This window comes from Melospiza melodia, chromosome 11, assembly GCF_035770615.1.
Source record: "Melospiza melodia melodia isolate bMelMel2 chromosome 11, bMelMel2.pri, whole genome shotgun sequence".
In the NCBI taxonomy this organism is placed as follows: domain Eukaryota; kingdom Metazoa; phylum Chordata; class Aves; order Passeriformes; family Passerellidae; genus Melospiza; species Melospiza melodia.
Genome location: NC_086204.1, coordinates 8,113,179 through 8,132,836, shown reverse-complemented (window position 1 = coordinate 8,132,836; position 19,658 = coordinate 8,113,179). Strand labels below are relative to the sequence as shown.

Below are 19,658 nucleotides of genomic sequence, written 5' to 3'. Positions count from 1 at the left end.
CACACCTCACACCCATCCCCCGCTGCAGGAGGGATGCGCTGTTCCAGCTCGAAAGCAGCTGGAAGATTAATATGGTGGAGTCATAGAAAGGACCTTCAGGACAATCTCATTCCAACCCCTTGCCATGGCAGGGACACCTTCCACTGTCCCAGGCTGCTCCAAGCCCCATCCAAGCTGACCTTGGACACTTCAGAGACAGGGCGGCCGCAGCTTCTCTGGGCACCCTGTGCCAGGGCCTCTCCACCTTCACCGGAAAGAAATTCTTCCTAATATCCAATCTAAATGTACTCTCTGTAAGTTTAAGGATGTTCCCCTTACGTCCTATCACTATCTGCCCGTTTAAAAAGCTACTCTCCCTCTTTTTGTAATCCCCTCTCATGGACTGGAAGGGGCTCAAAGGTCTGCCTGGACCCTTTTCCTCTCCTGGCTGAACAACCACAGCTTTCTCAGCACCTCTTCTTTGAAGACAGGAAATACCGGGAAGATTTTCCCTCTACTTCATTGACTTACCCACCATGGAAATGTTCCCGTGAATAGACTGATGGCAATTTAGCATAAAAATACATAAAACATATTCCAGCAATTAAAATTATTGGGTCATGATCTTAAAAGGGGCATAGTAATCATAGTTCTCTTAGAAGTTAATAGGATTTGGGCATGCTAGACCCTTTTCAAGATGAAATCTCTAATTATCTCTAAGGACCCCATCACAGCATATTTGGGTTTTACTGTGGAAGTTTCTCCAAGGTGGACAGACCCACTTTGAGCATGTGTTCCTGTTGGCTGTGTGCTTGCAACACTTAAAAAGAAGGAAACCTTTAGCAGGCAAACAATTGTTTAATTATCCATAGTCTCACTGTGAATTGCTTGCATCCAGGTAGTAAATATAAAAATATACACACATACACATTATATATACAGAGTTAATGTTTGCTCCTCTTTGCTTATAGAACCTAATTTATCATGCACACCAAATTATATTGTCTCATTTCCTGAGCAGATGACTTCCCAAAAAGGATCATTCTAGGAAACTTCAATAAAGAGTCTTTAGGGGTTATAGAATCATCTGCACTAAAATTTGAGAAACTCTCTCAGTTTGTCCTCATCTTCCTGAACAATTATCACAAATGTGTCGCTCCTGTTTGCCCTTCAGATGCCTTTATAATTGTCCTTCTAGAATGATACATTAATGAGGCTTTTCTGTGATGGTTAGTTTGCCACATGTTGCTTTTATGCTTGGATTCATTATCCAAATAGAAGGAGCAGCCTTGCAGCGGGTGGGAGGTGATTAGAGTTCCACAGGAGCCAGCCCAATCCACACGCACGGAATTCCCCTGCTGTCCCCGGGAGCATTTGGAGGGTGGGGACAAACTCTGCCAAATTGTTCTTGATGGGGAGGGGGAGGGCTGGAAGCTGGCATTTTCCATCCATGGACATTCAAGCTGGGTCACAGTCCCGATTTTAGGATGTTTCAGCAGAAATAAGCCCCTCCTCTGCCTGCCTTTGCCAGAGTTCTGATTGTGCCTTTCCCCTGTGCAGCAGCTCTTGATGTCCTCAGTGAAATCTAAACTACCTTCAGCTCTTTTCACACTCCTCTATTTTGGGAGCAGCATCAGAGCCATAACGATTTGCTGGGGGCAAATGAAAAGACTCCAGCAGCATCCCAAAGCCAGTGATTCTCTCTCCAAAGTGATGTTCCCTTGCTCACACAAATCCCTGGGCTGGCTGGCTGCCGTGGAGCACAAAGAGTGAGAGCAGCAGAAGCCTGAAACATGAGATGTTGTTCTTCCATGCAGAAGGGAAAGGAGTCAGCTTCATCTCGCACTCCCAGTCACACACAGCTGGGGAAAGTTTGGAGAGCTCAGGTAAACTGTTAATTGGCAATTCATGTCATTCCAACACCTGTAAATGTGTATGACTCCATGTCCACGCACAAAGAAATCTGTACTCATTCTGACTTCTTTCTTGGTGGCCAAAACTATATTCTGTGGGGTTTTTTAAGCCCAGACTTCATCCTGCTGTGGCAAGACAATGAGCCACTCTGTGATGAAATATTTTAGCTTTGAGGAAGAAACGGCTTTTTGCAGATGTAAGTCCCACGGAAATCAATTTAAGTCATTTGTTTCAGCCTCCTCTAAATATGTAACACCAAACAAGGAGATTCCAGCTATGACAGCTGTCTCTGGCAGAGGCATAATCCCTCGGTTTGGCAGATTTCTTCTAAATTGTTTCCCACATTGAGGAAAACAGAGGTTCCATGCTGGTGATGTAATTGACTCATCTATAGATTGATGTGGATCCATCTCCTTTCACTTGCTTCTTCGCTTCTAAGAACTCAAATCCATCCAATTATTTTCCCAGCACTGAGTTCCCAACTCTTCCATGAAAGTCTTGGACACTGGATTTTTTTATCCATCTAGCTGTCTATTCTGTGCCCAGCAAACTGAACTGCTGGCTAACACAATACTTTATAAACAGCCAGAATGGCTGCTCAGTTTACCACAAAATTCCTTGAATTAGATTGGCCCAAATATAACTTCCTGTGCCTACAAACCACACACAATTATGTTACGTACGTAGAGACCAATTTTCACTGATCCTGTGTTATAGAATAGCCACTGTTTGAAATTCATCAGAAGAGTCACCAAGACAGATAGAGCTGATAAGCCAGACCTGGGACACTTGGCATTAGGCAAAGTCAGAGATATTTCTAATGAAGCAATCCAAGGTGCTTTTAATGGCAATACCTTGAAGGCATGTCCCTTATGTAGTCTGGCAAAGCTCTGGACGCTGCAGATTGATAACGCTTTGGAGCCTTTAGGAGAAGGGGCCATGAAAGGAGTACATGTTTATATATATATATATTTATATATATTTATATATATAAATATATATATGTTTGTATGTATGTAGGTAGGAGCGGAGCGGCGGCGGAACGGTGGTGGCGGTGCGGCAGTTTCCGGGAGCGCTGTGCTGCGTGCGCCGCCCGGAGTGAAGCCGCGTTGCACACACGGAGGGCAGCATGGAGCCGGCGGCCGGGCCGTGTCGGAGGGGCCTTTGCCCGGCTCCGGGGGGCACCGATCCGGGCCAGGGCTGCTCTGCGGCCGGGAGGGAGGAGAAGGCACAGGGCAGCTGGTCGGGGGCGGCTGGCGGCAATTGGATCACGGCTCACCCCACGGTAGGCCGGGGCGGGGGTCCCGCTCCCTCTCGGGGTCCCGCTCCCTCTCGGGGTCCCGCTCTCCCGGCCGGACCCTGCAGGATTCTCCCCTCGAGGTGCACATGGGATCCCCCCAGGAGGGTTCTGCCGGGAAATTCCCATCTAATCGATGATATTGGGTTTATCGAGGGGGGCTCCGGCTCGAGGGGGAGTTGGGGAATGCCACTGCCAGCAGGGGAGGAGGTTTTAAATCATGGGATCCCATCTGGGAAACGTAAATGCCTTAAACATCGACTCCGTCTTAATTTTTACCACACTGAAAACCTGGAGCTGTTTAATTTGGCCATCGTGTTACGTTGCGTTGCAGCAAAAATAGGTACAATTATTTACCCCAATATAGGTAAAATTCCACAAAGCTAGAGCTGTTCCAGAAATAGTTGAGACTCCTCTTCTGTTTGTTTATTTTGCTTGCTTTTTTAAGCGCTAAAATATGGGGAATGTGAAAAAAGGAGCCTTTGAGATACTGTCGGGAAACAAATCCTGCTTTTTGATTGCCTTCAAACGGGTTTGAAGCTCCAGTGGCTCTGCTGGTCTGTGCATTCTTAGTTTAACCTGTGCTTTCCTTCATTAATGTTCCTCTCTGGTCTCAGTTCACAGAAATGATGTCCCTGGATGTGTCTGACAGCACTCAAGTGTACGCTGCCTTTTTGGTGTACCTGGACCTCCTGGAAGGTAAATGGGGGAAGTGGCTGCATCCCAACCAATGCCTTTGCCCTGAGGAGCTGTTAAATTCATTGTTTGCCCTGGGACAGGACCTTTCCTTCCAAAGGCCTTGCTGCCCATTTTGAGAGTTTTTGTGCTGGAAGTTTCTATCCTCTTCCTACCTGGAGCCTGTGCAAAGATGAGTTCTTGTTTCATCCAGCACTTCCAGGTGCAGGTGTTCAGGGAAAAGGCAGTCAGCAGGGAAATAGAAGCAAAAGAGGAGTAGGGGGAGGAAAAGGAATGTAGGAAGGTGAAGTGACAGGTTCCGTGGTTGAGCTTGTAAAAGTCCTCACCTGCAGATTAAAGTGAATTAACTCCATCACAGTGTTTCACAAAAGTCACCATTCAGCACGTGACTGAGTGTTGTGTGCTGGCCTGTTTTGTGGTGGAATGTTTTCTGCAAAGGGCAGTGGTTCCTCTAGCAAAGAGGATCATTTGCAAGTGTGGTAGCAGTAATTTGTAACCATTGTAGTAATATTATGTAACAACATAGTAATTTATTCATTAAATTGTAGGGTTTGTGCTTAGGGCCATGGCTGGAGGACCTGGCAGTGTCAGGTCACTGCTGGGACTCCCTGATCTTGGCACTTTTCTGGCCAAAGTGGTCCTGTGAAATCCTGTAGTGTATTCTGCTGCTGTCTGCTCAGAGTGGAGCAGAGTTATGTGATATATAAACTTCTGCCTGGCTTCTTCCAAGTTGGCTTTATTGAAAAGGGACTGTGAGTAGGCAGCCAGCCAGCCTAAGAAAAATATTTCAGTTTTGCTTGGAGCCTGGTGCTTCTCAAGGTCAGGGAAGGGAGGGATTGTACAGTGCAGGAATTGCTGTGTCTGTTGCTGTTACACCTCTGAAGAAAATGCCTTAATAGACTTCAGAAGAAGATTTCTGTAGTTCTGCAGCAAAAACTTCATCCTTATCCCTTCAAGCAGAGGTTAGAACTGTGTATGATCACTAACCATGCTTCTAACACCTGCTGCTTCACAGATCAGGGTCCTGAGCCAGGTGGCTAAATCTCTGTGGTTTTATCTGCTTTGTGCCTTCTGCAGAGCAGCTTTGTCAGACAGATCGCTTCACCACCCCTCAGTGCAGCTCTGGAGCCAGCAGGCTGCTCCTGCTCCTTGGATTTCTTTAGCAGGATTGCTTCTCAGGAGGGGGCTTTGGCAGAGGAATGGAATTTTCCTGTGAAGAAAAGGGGGAAAAGGGGGAGGGAAAAGAAAACCTCAGATGTTAACTTAGACACTGCATTTGTTATTTGACTGATAAAAACTTGTGCTTTGTGTTCTCTCATCCCCACAAACCTTTCTAGGGAGGAATTGGCACGAGGTGCAGCCGGTGGGCGTGGCAGAGCTGCAGCTGGTGTGTTTGCATGGCCGAGCCAAGGAGCACGAGGGGCTCCAGGTGATGGTGCCAGTGCCTGCCCACATCCTCATCAGCCACGACAGGTGAGGCTGTGCTCACTGCTGGGGTCACCACTGACAGAAAATGGGGCACAGGGACATTTGACAGCCTGGGGATGGCTTGGTCAGGAGGGGAAGGAGGAGGAAATGGAGCAATATCAGAGGAAAGCAGCCTCTCAGCCTGTAAGCAGAGTTACTTGGTTCTGCAGACACACAGGCAGATTGGAACATCAAGGAAACCTCAGCTTTGCATCAGTCTCTGCCTCTCCCTGTCTGGAGGTGGTTCTTGGAGGTCAAGCAGAAACTGATGCCCACTGATAAACACTTCCTGTTGTCTGGAGTTGCATATGTGCTAGGAGATAACATGGACACCAAAGTATGTGTTTGAGAGACAAGGCTAGAACACAAGGCCTTCACAGCTTATGTTTTGAACATTCCTGTGCTGATTTTGTACTCTTGGAAATGTGTGATGCTTTCTGAATTGCTGGACTTAAAAGGACCTAAGAGGAAAGCAATCCTCTTGGAGCTGCCTAAGAATCAGCTTTTTTACTGTCAGATTTGTGGATAAACCTTGTATGGTTTGCTTTGCTTTAGTTTTCAAACTATAATTTGGCTACTTTGAACAGGAAACTCCTCTCACTTTACATCCAGAGTCTCACGTGCCTGTGATTTTTGGCTTGCTTTCCTCACACATGCAGGAGCAACTCTTCAAGCAGAAGACAGCACAGCCATGAATTTGTTACATTACAGATATTTTCAGCCTAGAAAACTTCCACTTCAGTAGTTTTACAGTCTCTCTTAACTGGCCCTTAGGGCAGCCTCAGACACAGGGTATGATTTGCTCTCTGATAAAGGCTGCCTTCTCTGACTGGTGTCTGCCATGGTGACTCTGAAGACCTGAACTATTAAAGGCATCACAAGGTTGTACATTTTTCAATTTCTTATGTTCCCACTCCTGCTAGGAGCTGGCTCATGGCTGGCTCTAAAAATCTTACTGTTTTTTGCTGCTTCCTCTTGCTCTGTGGGCAGCAGCCTGACACAGTGGTAGGTGGGCAATTAATTGCACTTATTGGATGTGTTTGTGCACTCTAGGAGTGATGTTCTTGCTTTTTATTTTGGGTTTTGGAAATGACAGATCAATGTCTTGCTAACAGACTTTTATCATCATTTTACTGTTTGTTAGGTGAAGGGGAAGAAAATTCTTTACTAGGTATTGATGGGGCTTACTACTGGTTTTGTGCTGAAAAAAATATTGTATTTGCAAGTATTGGTTAATCACTCCTGAGGGTTTGGAGATGTGATCTCCACAGGAGAGGAATGCTGCTGGGTGAAATGCTGGGTGTTTTTCAGCCTGTCTGCAAGCAGGAGATGTGTGTGTGTGTGTGTGTGTGTGAATGAAAGGGACGTGCTGCAGCTCTCAGCTCAGAGGTTTTAGGGGAAATAGAAGGCAGCCAGTGAGCATGTGGGATCTTTGAGGAATTCCACCTACATGCTGAGCTCTTGTGCTTGGTTAGTATAGTGTGTTTCCACCTGGGCTGAAAACTTGGATTCCTGGCATTGGCTAAAGGCTGGGAGTATGTTCTGATTGATTTTTAATGACAGGTATTCCACTGCATGCCTGTCCTATCTTACTCTGTGTCATTGGAGCCTTTCATGGGGAGCCTCTGCACTTGTTTGTTCTGTGGTGATGCTGTTTGCTCTGCCTCTGGCACCAGAGTGTCTGGAATCCAGTACTGGAAGGATGTGTGGTGAATGCATCACATTGATTAAAAGTACAGTTTGTAACAGGCTTTGCTGCAGAGCAGTGACACAGGGTGTGTTGTCACTGAAATGAGCTGAATCCCAGGTTGCAGTGCCAGCTGTGTCCTGTCTGTGTTCAATAGCCATGGATGTTGTCAGGCTGGGAGGTTGTGTTTCTGTACAACACTCGTGTTTGTGGCGTTGAATGTGCATCTACACTTTGATCAAAGCAGCACTTTGTGGTTTTGTGTTACCTGCTAAAAGCAGGGGAGGAGGTATGAGTACAAGTGAATGCAGCTTGCTTAGTGTTGAAAATAAGCCCTTAAAATAAGCCCTTCCTCTGGGAAGGTGAAAATGTTCTGTCTATTCTGGGCCTGGAATTGTGCTAGCTGCAAAAGAAGCCAGTGACAGCAGCATTTATGGGCAGCACTTCCTTGTTTAACCAGTAGGGTTTGGAAGTGACACCTTGAAATCAGAGTTCCATCTTCATTCTGCTCTGTGCTTTTCTTATTGGTAGAAGAAAAAAGTGATTCACTGGAAAATAATGGGTTTTAGCACTATGTATGTGCTAAAAAAGATCTCACATTTTGCCAATATTAGTCCAGTCACTCTTGTGGGCTTGGTCTTCCAGAGATATACAGTGGTGATTCTCTGTTTGAAATCCATGTCAGCCAAGCTCCAGGTGTCTCATGGAGTTCCCAACTTGGCTGCCACTGAGAAGTGTGTCCTTAAAAGGCCACAGGAAAATTGCTGTGGAAATTACCAGCAGGACACCTGGGCAAATGACAAATATGAGTGCCCTACAAAAATTAAATGTTTTATACTCAATATTTTTTGCCTATTACAAAATTTCATCATGTCCAGGTTGAGCATGACAGATAAGTGCTGAAGGCAAAAGCTGTTCTGCTTCCTAAGCTCACTGTTCACTTCTGCAGAGCTGGGTGGAAGCTGCTCATCCAGCTGTGGCAGGATAGCAGCACCCTAACCCACTAAATTACAGAATTATGGGCTGTGGAACCCACTGACTTACAGAATTATGGGCTGTGGAGCCCAGTCTTGAGAAGTGGCTTTGTGCTCTGTGTGCTCTTCAGATGAAGATTGCTGAATCTCCTGTGAGCAAAGCCCTGGGGAATATGATGCAATTTCTGTCAGTCTTGGCCTGCTGTAAATGAAGGATGAAGTTGCCTGAGGTCATGGAGACCTGTGAAGTTTGGGAAAGGCTTATTCTGTTAAAATGCTGACTTACTTTAGAAGAAAGCAATTCATAAATGTTTTGTTTTAAGGCTGATAAGCATCCTGAGAAGGAAATCTGAGGACTGGAATTTACTGTCTTCAAAGTCTGTAGACTGTGAAATAAATTTTGCTGTAAACTGAAAAATCCTGTTATTTTAAAGCACTGGAAGTGTGATGTGCATCTTGCATCCTCTTCACAGTTTTGTCAGTAACTCCCTTGCTAAAAGCATAATTTACTCATGCAGTAAATTACACATTGAAAATATAATTAGTGGCTCCTAAGTGTAAGCTCTTTATTAGTATTTTATTTATTTTTTTAGATTTAATATTTTAAATTAGTTTGCAGCTCCCACAGCAGAGTGGGTTATGCAGTACTTTGGTTGAATATCCAGTATTTAGTGTATCCTGTAGAACTTTGCTGAACTTTGATACTTCCCTCTTGTGTGGTTTCTCTTGTTTTCTTCTTGAGCTTCCATGGAAAAATATCTTTAATATTCCTCAGGGCTTCAATTCCTTCTTCTGACCAGTGTGGCATGTAGTGTTTTATTTACATTTATTTTTTTCTTTCCATTACAAAAAACTGAGTAATGGAAAGAAAAAAATAAATGTAAATAAAACACTCCATGGTTTCTTCTAGCATTCCCTGTTTGTGTGTTTTGGGAACAAAACACACAAACAAGGAGCAGTGCTGTGCATTTACACCTCCTCCCAGCCCCTTGTGCTCCTTCCCACATATTTCAGGGCACTGGGTTCATGCTGCCTGCCCTGCAGCAGGGTCTGGAGCAGCATTGCTGGTGCTGAGCTGTGCTGAAGTTTGCAGTGCTGGCTAAACCCAAGGAATTGTGCTCTCTGGGAGGTTCCTGTGCCCTGCTGCTGGGACAGTGGCACGCTCCAGTGCCTGGGGTAATGATCTCTGCAGGGGCACAGAGACCAACTTGTGTGCACTCTGCAGCCCTGCCTGGCCAGCAGGGGAGGGAGCTGGTCAGGCTGGCCAAGCCTGCCAGGAATTACTCATCCAAGTATAAAGGGCAGATTGAAAGCCTTTGGCTTTTATGGCATGGAAGGCAGTAGTTCCATTTCAGCTCAGTGGAGCTCTATGCAACCTCCATAAACGTGCCCTGAGCTTGCAGAGGGATGCAAGCATGGGATGTGTCTCTGAAATGCCCTTTTGTTCATCACAGACCTTGCTGCTCGAGTTCTTTATGGTTCTGCCCTTGGTTGGTTTTTGCAGAGTCAGTTGAAAGCTCAGGGTCAGCAGCCTACACCTGGCTCTCTCTCCCAGAGAAAAGGACAGTGTTATTTTGTTAGGAGCTATTGGGAAACACAGCACAGATTTCTGATGGATGTTGAGGGCCTACATGGTGCAAAATTAAGGTAGGGGAAGGATGCAACATTCCCCTCTGCTCTCTGGATAGATTTGTATGGATTTTCTTGTTTTGTTTTGGGATTTGTTTTATTTTGAAGCTATTAATTGCCACAGTAATAGAAGATAGGGTCAGCTCACTGCTATCCTTAAGTTTGAATGCAGCAGTAATGACAGAGGCAGGATGACATTGCCAGTGCTGTTCCCTTAGCTTGCAGTGCTCTTTGCAGAATGTTAAGTAAGTTAAACCTGCTCCTATGACTAATTTTTTGGTAGAAAAAGACAATCCCTACTGACTCTAGTCTAGAGATAGCTGGGAAGCCTTTTCTGAGCCCTTTTTCTAATGCAAAGTGTTTTAGAAATGCCAGCTCTTTGGAGACCAGAGTGTTTGAGTGCACGCTCCTTTGCATCTCCTGGAGCGTGAGGTGAATGTGAGTTTGCTTCCTGGGTGGAAAATGAGAGCTTTGTCCTGCTTGATCTGGCCTGGTGGGAGCAGATCTGGATTTGAGTGACCATGCAGCTGAGCTTTTACTGAGACCCTGCGGAACAGCAGGATCTGTTTCTCAGCTGCACCTTTTCTCTTGTCAAGCCTCCATTCTGCTGAAAACTGGCAGTGCAGACAGTGGAGTGGGCATGCTGGAATTCCTGTGGAAAAGGAGGACCCAGAGGGAGCCAGGCCATACCAAAGGCTTGACCCCACAGCTTCTGTGGGGTTCACACTGCTGGAGCACAGCTGGGGAGCCAAGCCCAGAGTGGTCATGGGCCCCTTGGTGTCAGTGTCCATCAGTTATCAGTAATTCCAGAGGTGTCCTGGCACAGCTGTGACTCGGGGAAAGGCTGCTCAGGGTGCTGGGGAATGTAGGCTGTTGGCATCTGCCAGAATGCTGGATGCACTGAATTCCTCTGTTCACTGATGCTTGACACCTTCAGAAATGTTAAATCCACTTTTATTTAAGCAAATTCATCTTTTATGGCTGTCATCAGCTGTATGGTGTCGCAGATTGTACTGGTCACTGAGGAGCTTATTGGTAGCCATTAACTGGGGAATTTAAATTAGGGTATGGCTCTGCTGGGGGTGTTACCACATGGGCTTCCTGCCTAGGACTTTATTTCCGTCATTGACTGCAGCTGTCTGGGAGATGGGCAGCCTTGAAATAAAGGGTTCCTGCCTCATTTAGGATGTCCAACGTGCATTCTTTGGATTTTAGAAGGCCAAGAAGGCTTGATGCTTTCCTATTTTTCCATAGATAGTATTTGATGCATGAAAAGGATTACAAAAGCCATACCTGTCCTGCAGTGTTTCACCTTCCTGCTTGTGGCAGGCAGCAAGCACAGTAAAATCAGAGGTGCCATGGCTCCTTTGCAGTGTCTGCTGGTGCAGAGAACATTGTGAGCAGGCTGGACACAGAGGCTGCTGGGGATGCCTTCAGGGGAGGAGGGCAAGGCATGATGTCTGACACAGACTTCCTGAATTCCAGAGCTTATCCCTCTAAAAGATAGCCTCTCAGCACTGTGCAGATGTGCTGCAGTGCACTGTGGACACTGTGGTATGCATGAATGAGAGCCCTTGTCTTGGGGCTGCCTGTGGAGGGAGGGGGAAGGGGAAAAGGGGGCATTTGCACTTGTCATTCCTCATCTGTGGACAGCAGAGCCAGCAGATCACCCTGATGCAATGGTGTGTCTTTGTGCCCCTTACATAAATCCTGGAACTCTTGTCTCCTGAAAAGGATCAAGAAATGGCATTAATCTGTTGTCAGGACCTGGCTGCTTTTGGGATCGTGGGGCATCTTCAAAGTCCTAGGTGTTAAACAGAGGGAAATAAAGTCTCAGGTGTTTGTGCTTGGCAGTATAAGGAGAAATCATGAGTATCAGAAATATAGATGTACAGCCTCACTGTTCCATCCCTCCTCTTAATAGACTATCAGGAAAACCAGTGACAGGTATTCCAGAAAATAGGAAGAAGCTTCTGCCCTGGCTGACAGGTGAATCCAATCCAGGCCTCTGCCCAAGTCTGCTCAGATACAGCATTGTCCACACTCAACACAAGTTTGGTTTCTTTGGCTCCCAAAATATCTCTCCTGGGCTATGCCCTTTAATTTGGCATGTTGTCATTAATTCTATATTGCCTCCACAGGAGCAAGAGAGATCAATGTCCACTGCTTCACGGATAGTTCTTCCCTCACAGGGTCTCTGCCAGCAGTCTGTCTGCTTAGAGCTTTCCCAGACCCTTGGCTGCTGAGGGTGCAGAGGCCCTGGCACAGCTGCCCAGAGAAGCTGTGGCTGCCCCTGGATCCTGCAAGTGTCCAAGGCCAGACTGGACAGGGCTTGGTGCAAACTGAGATAATGGAAATGTCCTTGCCCATGGATGGAACTGGCTGAGCTTTAAGGTCCCCTCCAACCCAAATCATTCCATGATTCTGCATGTGACTATGCTCTCTGCATGTATCAGGAAAGAGATCTGTAATCTTTTCCCAGGCTCTTGTCCCCTGCCAGGGCTTTGGCAGGACATTGTGGTGCTGGGGGTGCCTCTGCACAGGGGCTGGGAGTGACAGGAGCCAGAGGTTCAGAGCACAGAATAAATAAGTTACCTGCCAAATAAGCCTGCAGACAGAGCTGCTGGGGTGGCAGTGAGCACAGGAGTAATGCCCCATTACCTGAAGGAGTCTCTTGCAGTCTCTCTCCTCTACCAGTGGCCAGCACAGTCTCTGTCACCTTATTTGTTGTGTTGTTAGAAAATGTGCTGATGTGTGAGGGCTAGGATAGTGCTTTTCCCAGCCCTGGTATCTCTGTGGCATGGAGTAAATGTGTTGTGTTGCCTTGCTGTGTCTGGGCCAGTGGTGCAGCAGGAGGAGAGGCCCTCCTGAATTTACCAGGCTGGATTATGCACAGCTCAGAACACAGATGGGTCCTTAAGAAGGTCATGGGCTTAACAGGGAGCCTTTCCAGGCTGCTGCTCATTCTCTGCCACGTTCCATTTGGCTTTTATTAGAGGATCAAAGGGGTTCTGAGGGAAGATGATGATTGAAGTCTGAAAGCTGCTGCCTTTAGACAGCCCTGGCCCCAGAGCTGCCTGTGCTCTGCTGGGTGAGCTCTCCAGGGTGCACAAAGCCAGGACTGGTTTATCCTGGTGCACAGCTGAACTCCCCCTGGAATGTAACCTGTCCCAGCAATCTCAGAGGAGCCCTCTTGCACCTGACATTGGGGGCAGGGTCTGTCTGTGCTCACCACACTCCTTCAGAGCTTGCTCCCCAGTCAGACCAGGAATGCAGGGACTCCAGGGATCAGTGCTGTCCTGAGCTCTGAACCGTAAAGTAACTGGCATGTTACTCTTAAAATAATCTAAACAGGAAAAATTGCATAACTTTGTCTTGAGCTTTTAAGGAAGACATTATTTGGGCTGACTGTTCTGAAGAAGAGCATTAGTCCTGTGGCTTCTAGTCTAGACAGGGATGTAGAGAAACCTGGCTTGGGCTCCTGGGCCTTCCACAGGCTGGCAGAGACCTGTGGCACAGGGACTGGCAGACTTACCTCTGCAAATGGAACACATCTTAATTATTCAGTTCTCCAACTGAGCACCAGGTGTTACTTAATTAGATTTCTTATATAAGTCTGCTGAAAACAGGGCCAGTAGACATTGCTGTGCTGGGATTGTGGTGGATGAGGGATGGCTGAGGGATGTGCATGTGAGTGTACCTCCCTCAGCCTAAACAAAGCTTAGAAACGTGTTGAGAGGTGTGTGTAACTGACTCTGTTATTTTCTTTTGTTGCTTGATTACACAACTTTGGATTTTTATTAGAACAGATATTCTGCTTAGTTTAGTGAAGACAATTTCGCAGAGTCAAAACAGGCTGGATAAAAATTGTGCTGTTCTACCTTTGTGCCATCACAGATGGTGGTGGATTCCTTTCTAAATGTTTTTTTTCCTCTCCTAGGTTAAGGGAAATACTGAAGAAAGCCTCTCTGCCTCCAGAGGATCCTGACACCCTGCTGTCAGTTACCTTGGCCATAGTTGAGACAGACTCCACAATAGTCTACTATAAAATGACTGATGGCTTTGTAATGCCAGATCCTCCTGGTGATACTGAAGATGTGGATAATATACAGTGGAGGAAGAAAAGAAAGAAACTTTTCAAATGATTGGGGCAGAGAAAAGAGAACGTTTCTTGAACTCCTCAAACTCAAACAAATGCAGGAGCTGATGTATGTGAATTAAGTGGTGAGCTAAAGTCTGCCTTGGCACATCAGGGATGTGTTCAGGGAGAGCAGAGGCTTGTGCAGCTGCACTGTGGTGAAATGCCATTTGAGGTATGAAGTAAGTCATGCTTTGACACAGATCAGTCCTGAATAATAAATACTCTTGGGAAGTGTTACAAAGGCTGTGTTTCCTCTTTATCTGGTCAGGCACATAACAGAATAAACACATCCTTACCCATACTGTAAATATTGGTTACAGGTAAGTCTGAAGGGCTTGAAGTTTTGTAGTTTACAGAGTGTCTTTGTCTTAGCCCTGTCACAAGCACTCGTGCTGCCCCCCAGGTTACATTTCTGAGCTTTGCTTTCTTCCCTCTGCTTTTGGAGAAAAGGCCCTTCCACAGAAATAGCTTATTTTAATTTTTTCCCTGCAGAGGAAAGCTGATTCTAGCAGCACCAGAGGCAACTAAAACACCAAAGTATGTCACCATCTATGCTGTAAGAGCACGCCAGTTACCTTCTTCAGGCACCAGCTAGATTTCCAAAGCCATTGGCATTCCTAGGATTTATTTTATTTTGTCTTTGGACACAGCTTCTGCATATTGAAAGTGATTGCCCAGGAGGTGCTTCAGCTTGGAGTTAAGAGGAAAATAACTGACTTTTAGTTACTTCTGCAGGAATTTTCCATGTCTTTTGCTTGAAGATCTGCTCCAGGTTAAACTTAAGAGTTCCCTGGCAATCAAATAACATCTCAGAGCAGCTTCTTGAGCACAGGATTGTCTGTGTGACAGCTGTGTGGCCAAGGATCACACATTCAGAAGGTGAAGCACAAGAGGTTATCTTGCATGAGTAGAAGAATGGGAGAGAATCCAAAAAACAAAGGTGGAAATGAAAGACCATTTAAGCTTTGCTATCTCTGGGACTGGAGTGGGTGTTTCTGTGGCTGTGGAGCTTGATGCTAGTTTGGCCAAATGTGCTGGGAGGCAGAATGATCCCACAGGGAATCCTGCACACCCTTGGAGGAGGTGTGTCACTGTCACATGGAGCTCTGCAGGGCACCTTTATCCCAGTACAGCCAGGAGAGACAGCATCTGTGGGTTTCAGTCATGGAGAAAAAGAATTTTTCTTTGTCTTTCTCAGCATTGTTCCCCTCATGGAGGAATCCCTTGGCTTTACCCTTCATTTTATTATTTCTATCCTGAGAAAGAGGAGCCTCATAACTTGAGCCTCCTTTTCTATACACTGAAAACTGCTGACCCAGGCTCCCCAGGTCAAATTGGGGAAACTGTGTCTGAAGGCTTTGATTTCTGTTTCTTCTTGTGTCCCACTGAGAAATGATTTTATAGGCCTTTTTCCAGCCTCCTTAGATTGTGGTGATTCTTTATTTCTGAGGGAATTAAAACAGAGAAGAACTAATAATATCACAGCACTGTTTGTCCCATAGGTATTACAGTGTAAACACAGGGATGTTAAATAAGCTTGGAGCCAGCTGTGCTGCTCCTTTACATTCCACTGAAGTATTTCTGTCAAGTCAACAACACACTGACTGAAGCCTCTGGTCTTCCAGGCACTGAATAAAGATGGGAAGAGACTTCCCACAGAAGTCTATCAGTTCAGAGCAGTAGCTCATTAACATTCCTGAATCCATAGCATCCTGGTCCTCTGCCCAAAGTGCTCAAGCATAACTCTGCTTTAAGTGTTTGTGATACATCATGGAAGTGTGAGCCGTGGCCCTGCTGCCAATCCAGCACTTATTTCAGCCCAGAAGATTTTGCAGGCTCCATACTGCTATCTTTCAGAGTTTTTTTGGGTTTTATTTACCAAGCACAGCTTGATAAGTTTCACTGAATGCCCCTGACCAACAGCAGGTGTTTAAAATCTGGAGAGTATCATTTTGCAGTAGATTATTGTTGCAAGCCTCTCCTCACTGCAGAGGGATGTTTGCATTGACGCTTCCCCACCGAGTCAAGGATGACAGAAAAGCAAAGGGCTGTTTTGACCTGGCTTTGACAGCAGACTCTTACATAAGGGAGCCCTTGCTTATGCACACTGTGTCTCCTTGAGGCACTGCTGGCACCATCTCCCAGCTCTCCCAGTGCAGCCTCACTGTTTGCAGCACACACAGAATGTTTTATGCAAAGAAATGCTGGTGGGGAGGCAGGAGAGCCCTGTCAGGTCCATGAGGAGGAGCTGAGCTTGCCAGCAGTGGCCAGGAGAGCTCCCACAGCCTTTTGCGAGCCCAGAGGGCTGTTTGGGCAGCAGCTGCTCCCCTGGGAGTCTCCCAGGGCTCCGTGGCTGTGTGTGCTCTGGGGCAGCAGCACAGGAATCTCTGGCTCAGCATTGTCTCTGCTTCCTGGGCATGCTGGCATGGCAGCGAGGACAGGCCTGGTAAAGGGGTGTTGCTTCCACATCTTAAGCACAATCCCACTCCCTAGAAAGTGGCCCTCAGCATCTCTACAAAACACTTGAGTTTCTCAGAAATCACTAGAAGGAAGACGTGGGCTCTTGTAACGCATCCTTGATCTTGGCACAGTTTCCACAGGATCTCCTGCTGGGACCCAGCAGTTAGATAATAACACTGCTACTGCTAAAGCCAAGCCATCTTAATCTTCCTCTTTTCTGTCAGCAAAAGCCTTTTTGTTTAAAACATTTTTTTCCTAGTAAAGAATCCATATGAATTTATTAATGGACCTACTAGTGTTGCAGAGCTATAGGAATTAGATGTTTAATAGCTTGTCCCAAGAAGTTTTCAGCAGATTTCAGTAGAATCTAACTAGCCTGCAAGCCATGTCCTGTGTAAATGGACAACTTGTTAACCTTCTCTAGTCCTCCACAGCCAGGACCCGAGGGAAGGCTGGAGATCAGGAAAGGTTCTTCCCCAGAGGGTGCTGGCACTGCCCAGGCTCCCCAGGGAATGGGCACAGCCCCAAGGCTGCCAGAGCTCCAGGAGGGTTTGGACAATGCTGCCAGGGATGCGCAGGGTGGGATTGTTGGGGTGTCCTGAGCCAGGAGTTGGACTGCATGACTGATCCTTGTGACTCCCTTCCCACTCAGGATATTTCATCCTTCTAAAAATAGCTGCAGCTCATATTTCAGAGTATCCAGGGAGCTGATGGCTTTTCTGTTTCATTCCCTCATTTCTCAGATGCTCCCACTGAGACCCCGGATCCCTGCCTGTAGCAGACCTCACTGAATTAATGATGCTTTGACTCCTGCTCAGCCCCATGCTGGGTGTTGTGTTTGCAGCACCTGACAGACAGAATCCATTGCCTGATGCCTCGTTAGTCATTCTTTGCACCCCCACCTGGCTGCATGTTTCTCCTCATGTATCTTGCCTGGCCATTGAGCTCTCAGTGCCAATCTAGAATGGCTCTGCTGATCTTTTTCATTGCTTTTTATTTCCCCTCTTTCTCACTGCTGTAGTTATCTCAGCAAATTTCTTACTATTCTTCACTGCCCTCTTGGCCCACATTTCATACCCTTGGTTATCCTCAAATTTATCTTTCTGTGCTGTCTGGAAAAGCCTCTTTCTTTCCAAGTTTCCTGTCTTCTGCTGGGTTGCCTGGATGGTCTATGAAGAGCCATCTATGCCTTTCTCTGCTCCAATCCAGGTACCAGCTGATCCTCTCAATTCCACCAGACCCATCCCATTTACCATTAAAAATTACGGTAAATTCTGAAGCAAGTCTTGTGCCAATGTCCAGCCAAAAGAGATTCACAGGATATCCTGAGCTGGAAGAGACCCTCAGGATCATCCAGCCCAACCCTGTCCCTGCCCAGACACCCCAACAATCCCACCCTGTGCATCCCTGGGAGCATTGTCCAAACCCTCCTGGAGCTCTGGCAGCCTTGGGGCTGTGCCCATTCCCTGGGGAGCCTGGGCAGTGCCAGCAGCCTCTGGGGAAGAACGTTTCCTGATCTCCATCCTGACCCTGCCCTGGCACAGCTCCAGCCATTCCCTGGGTGCTGTCCCTGTCACAGGGAGCAGAGATCCAAAGGCTCTCTCTCCTGGAGAGCGCTGCCTTCACAGGGCAGGGTGGCTGTCCCCCCCCCCTTTCCATAACCTCAAACAGCCCCATTAACATCCGGCATGGATGTTCTGCTGGATAAATCCCCGGCAGAGCTGGCTGGAGCTGCTGGCTGTGTCTGGTCTGCACCAGAGGGCGCTTGGAGACTGCCAAGCCGGAGTCTTCCTCCCCTGGGAATGCTGGAGCTTTGCAGAGCTCCCCTTGCACACCTCGCCTGCTTCTCCTGAACAAAAGGAGGGGGTAAACTCTGTCAGCAGAAACACCTGCCAGGGCAATTCTTCCTACCTGAAGGAAATGGTATTACTTAAACCTTCCTGGAGAGGGACTTTGGGCAAGGGAATGTTGTGACAGGACAAGGGGAGTGGCTTTAAGCTAACAGAGGGCAGGTTAGATGGGCTATTGGGAAGGAATTGTTCCCTGTGAGGGTGGGCAGGCCCTGGCACAGGGTGCCCAGAGAAGCTGTGGCTGCCCCTGGATCCCTGGCAGTGTCCAAGGCCAGGCTGGATGGGGCTTGGAGCAACCTGGGACTGTGGAACATGTCCCTGCCCATGGCAGGGGGTGGGATGAGATGAGCTTTAAGGTCCCTTCCAATCCAAACCATTCTGGGATGCCGTGATTCTAAGAAAAAAAATCTGAGAAGACCTGAAACTGAACAAATCCAGCAGAAAAGCAGAGTGGAGCCCTTCTCTGCTGCTGCCCCTTTCCCCCTGCAGCACCCAGGCAGGGTTTGGCATGGCCTGAGCAGCCAAGCAGCTTTGAAGTGCTGGTTTTCATCCTTGGAGTCCTGCCAGACACACAGACCTCCCATAACAGAACCATGGAAGCATTTACCCTGGAAAATCCCTGTAAGGTCACTGAAATGAACCATCCCCAGCGCTGGCAGCGCCGCCACTAACCCACATCCCCAAGTGCCACATATACACAGCTTTTAGATCCCTCCAGGGATGGGGACTCCACCCCTGCCCTGGGCAGCTGTGCCAGGCTGGACAACCATTTGGATGAAGGATTTTTTCCTAATATCGAGTTTAAACCTCCCCTGATACAACTGTGGTGGCTGTAAAGAGCAGCAGGGATGTCTCCTCAAGCAAGGCCCTCCTTGGGTTTGGTACCACAGAACAAGAGGGAATTTGGGTCTGTTATGGGAAGTTTCAGGGCTGCAAAGCCTGGCACTAGGTGATCCCAGAATTCAGGGTGCTTGTGCATCCTGAACCTGGTCTTGTCATCCTGGGCTTGATCTTCTTGTGGATAAGTTTTGAAAAGTCCTTTGCTGTAGGTTTCAATACTTATTTTTCCATTTGGTAAATGTGGAGTCACTCAAAAGTCTTTCTTCTCCTTCTCATTAGCATGTTACTTTATAAGTTATTAATCAAAGGGTGTCTGGACGTGACACTGAACACAGAAGTCCTGCCTTTGGGGTGTTGCACTGGAATCTCAAACAAAGCATAAGTATTAGTGAGCTGCCGGCTCTGTAATCCTGTGTAATTAGATGAGGAAATTAGACAGGGGTGATGCTGCTTCCTTTTGCAGACAGAGATCTGAGGAACAGAGATTAAGACTGCAAGTGTCTACTAATTTCCAGTGTTCAGTTTCAGATAAGGAGAACTTAATTTTTAAATTTAATTTAATTACTCATGCCCAGTAATTCTACTGCCCTTCACTAGTTCACCCTGCGGTGGAAGCTATAACTAAACCATAAAGTCTCCACACCTTGAAGAAAACTTCACTTTCGGGGCTAAAGTGGCATCTAAGGATGTTTTTTCCCCTTCCCAAAGTAAATTTGCAATTTCC

At 47.0% G+C, this 19,658-nt stretch overlaps 1 protein-coding gene across 1 annotated transcript; it reads left to right on the top strand.

Annotated features, from left to right (window-relative positions):
* Positions 1-2,998: 2,998 nt before the first annotated feature.
* On the top strand, positions 2,999-14,025 carry TSEN15 (tRNA splicing endonuclease subunit 15). Its single transcript, XM_063165465.1, has 4 exons — positions 2,999-3,178; positions 3,808-3,889; positions 5,224-5,359; positions 13,584-14,025. The coding sequence occupies exons 1-4, from the start codon at positions 3,023-3,025 to the stop codon at positions 13,786-13,788; spliced, it is 579 nt and encodes a 192-aa protein (XP_063021535.1). The 5' UTR covers positions 2,999-3,022; the 3' UTR covers positions 13,789-14,025.
* The last annotated feature ends 5,633 nt before the right edge of the window (positions 14,026-19,658 follow it).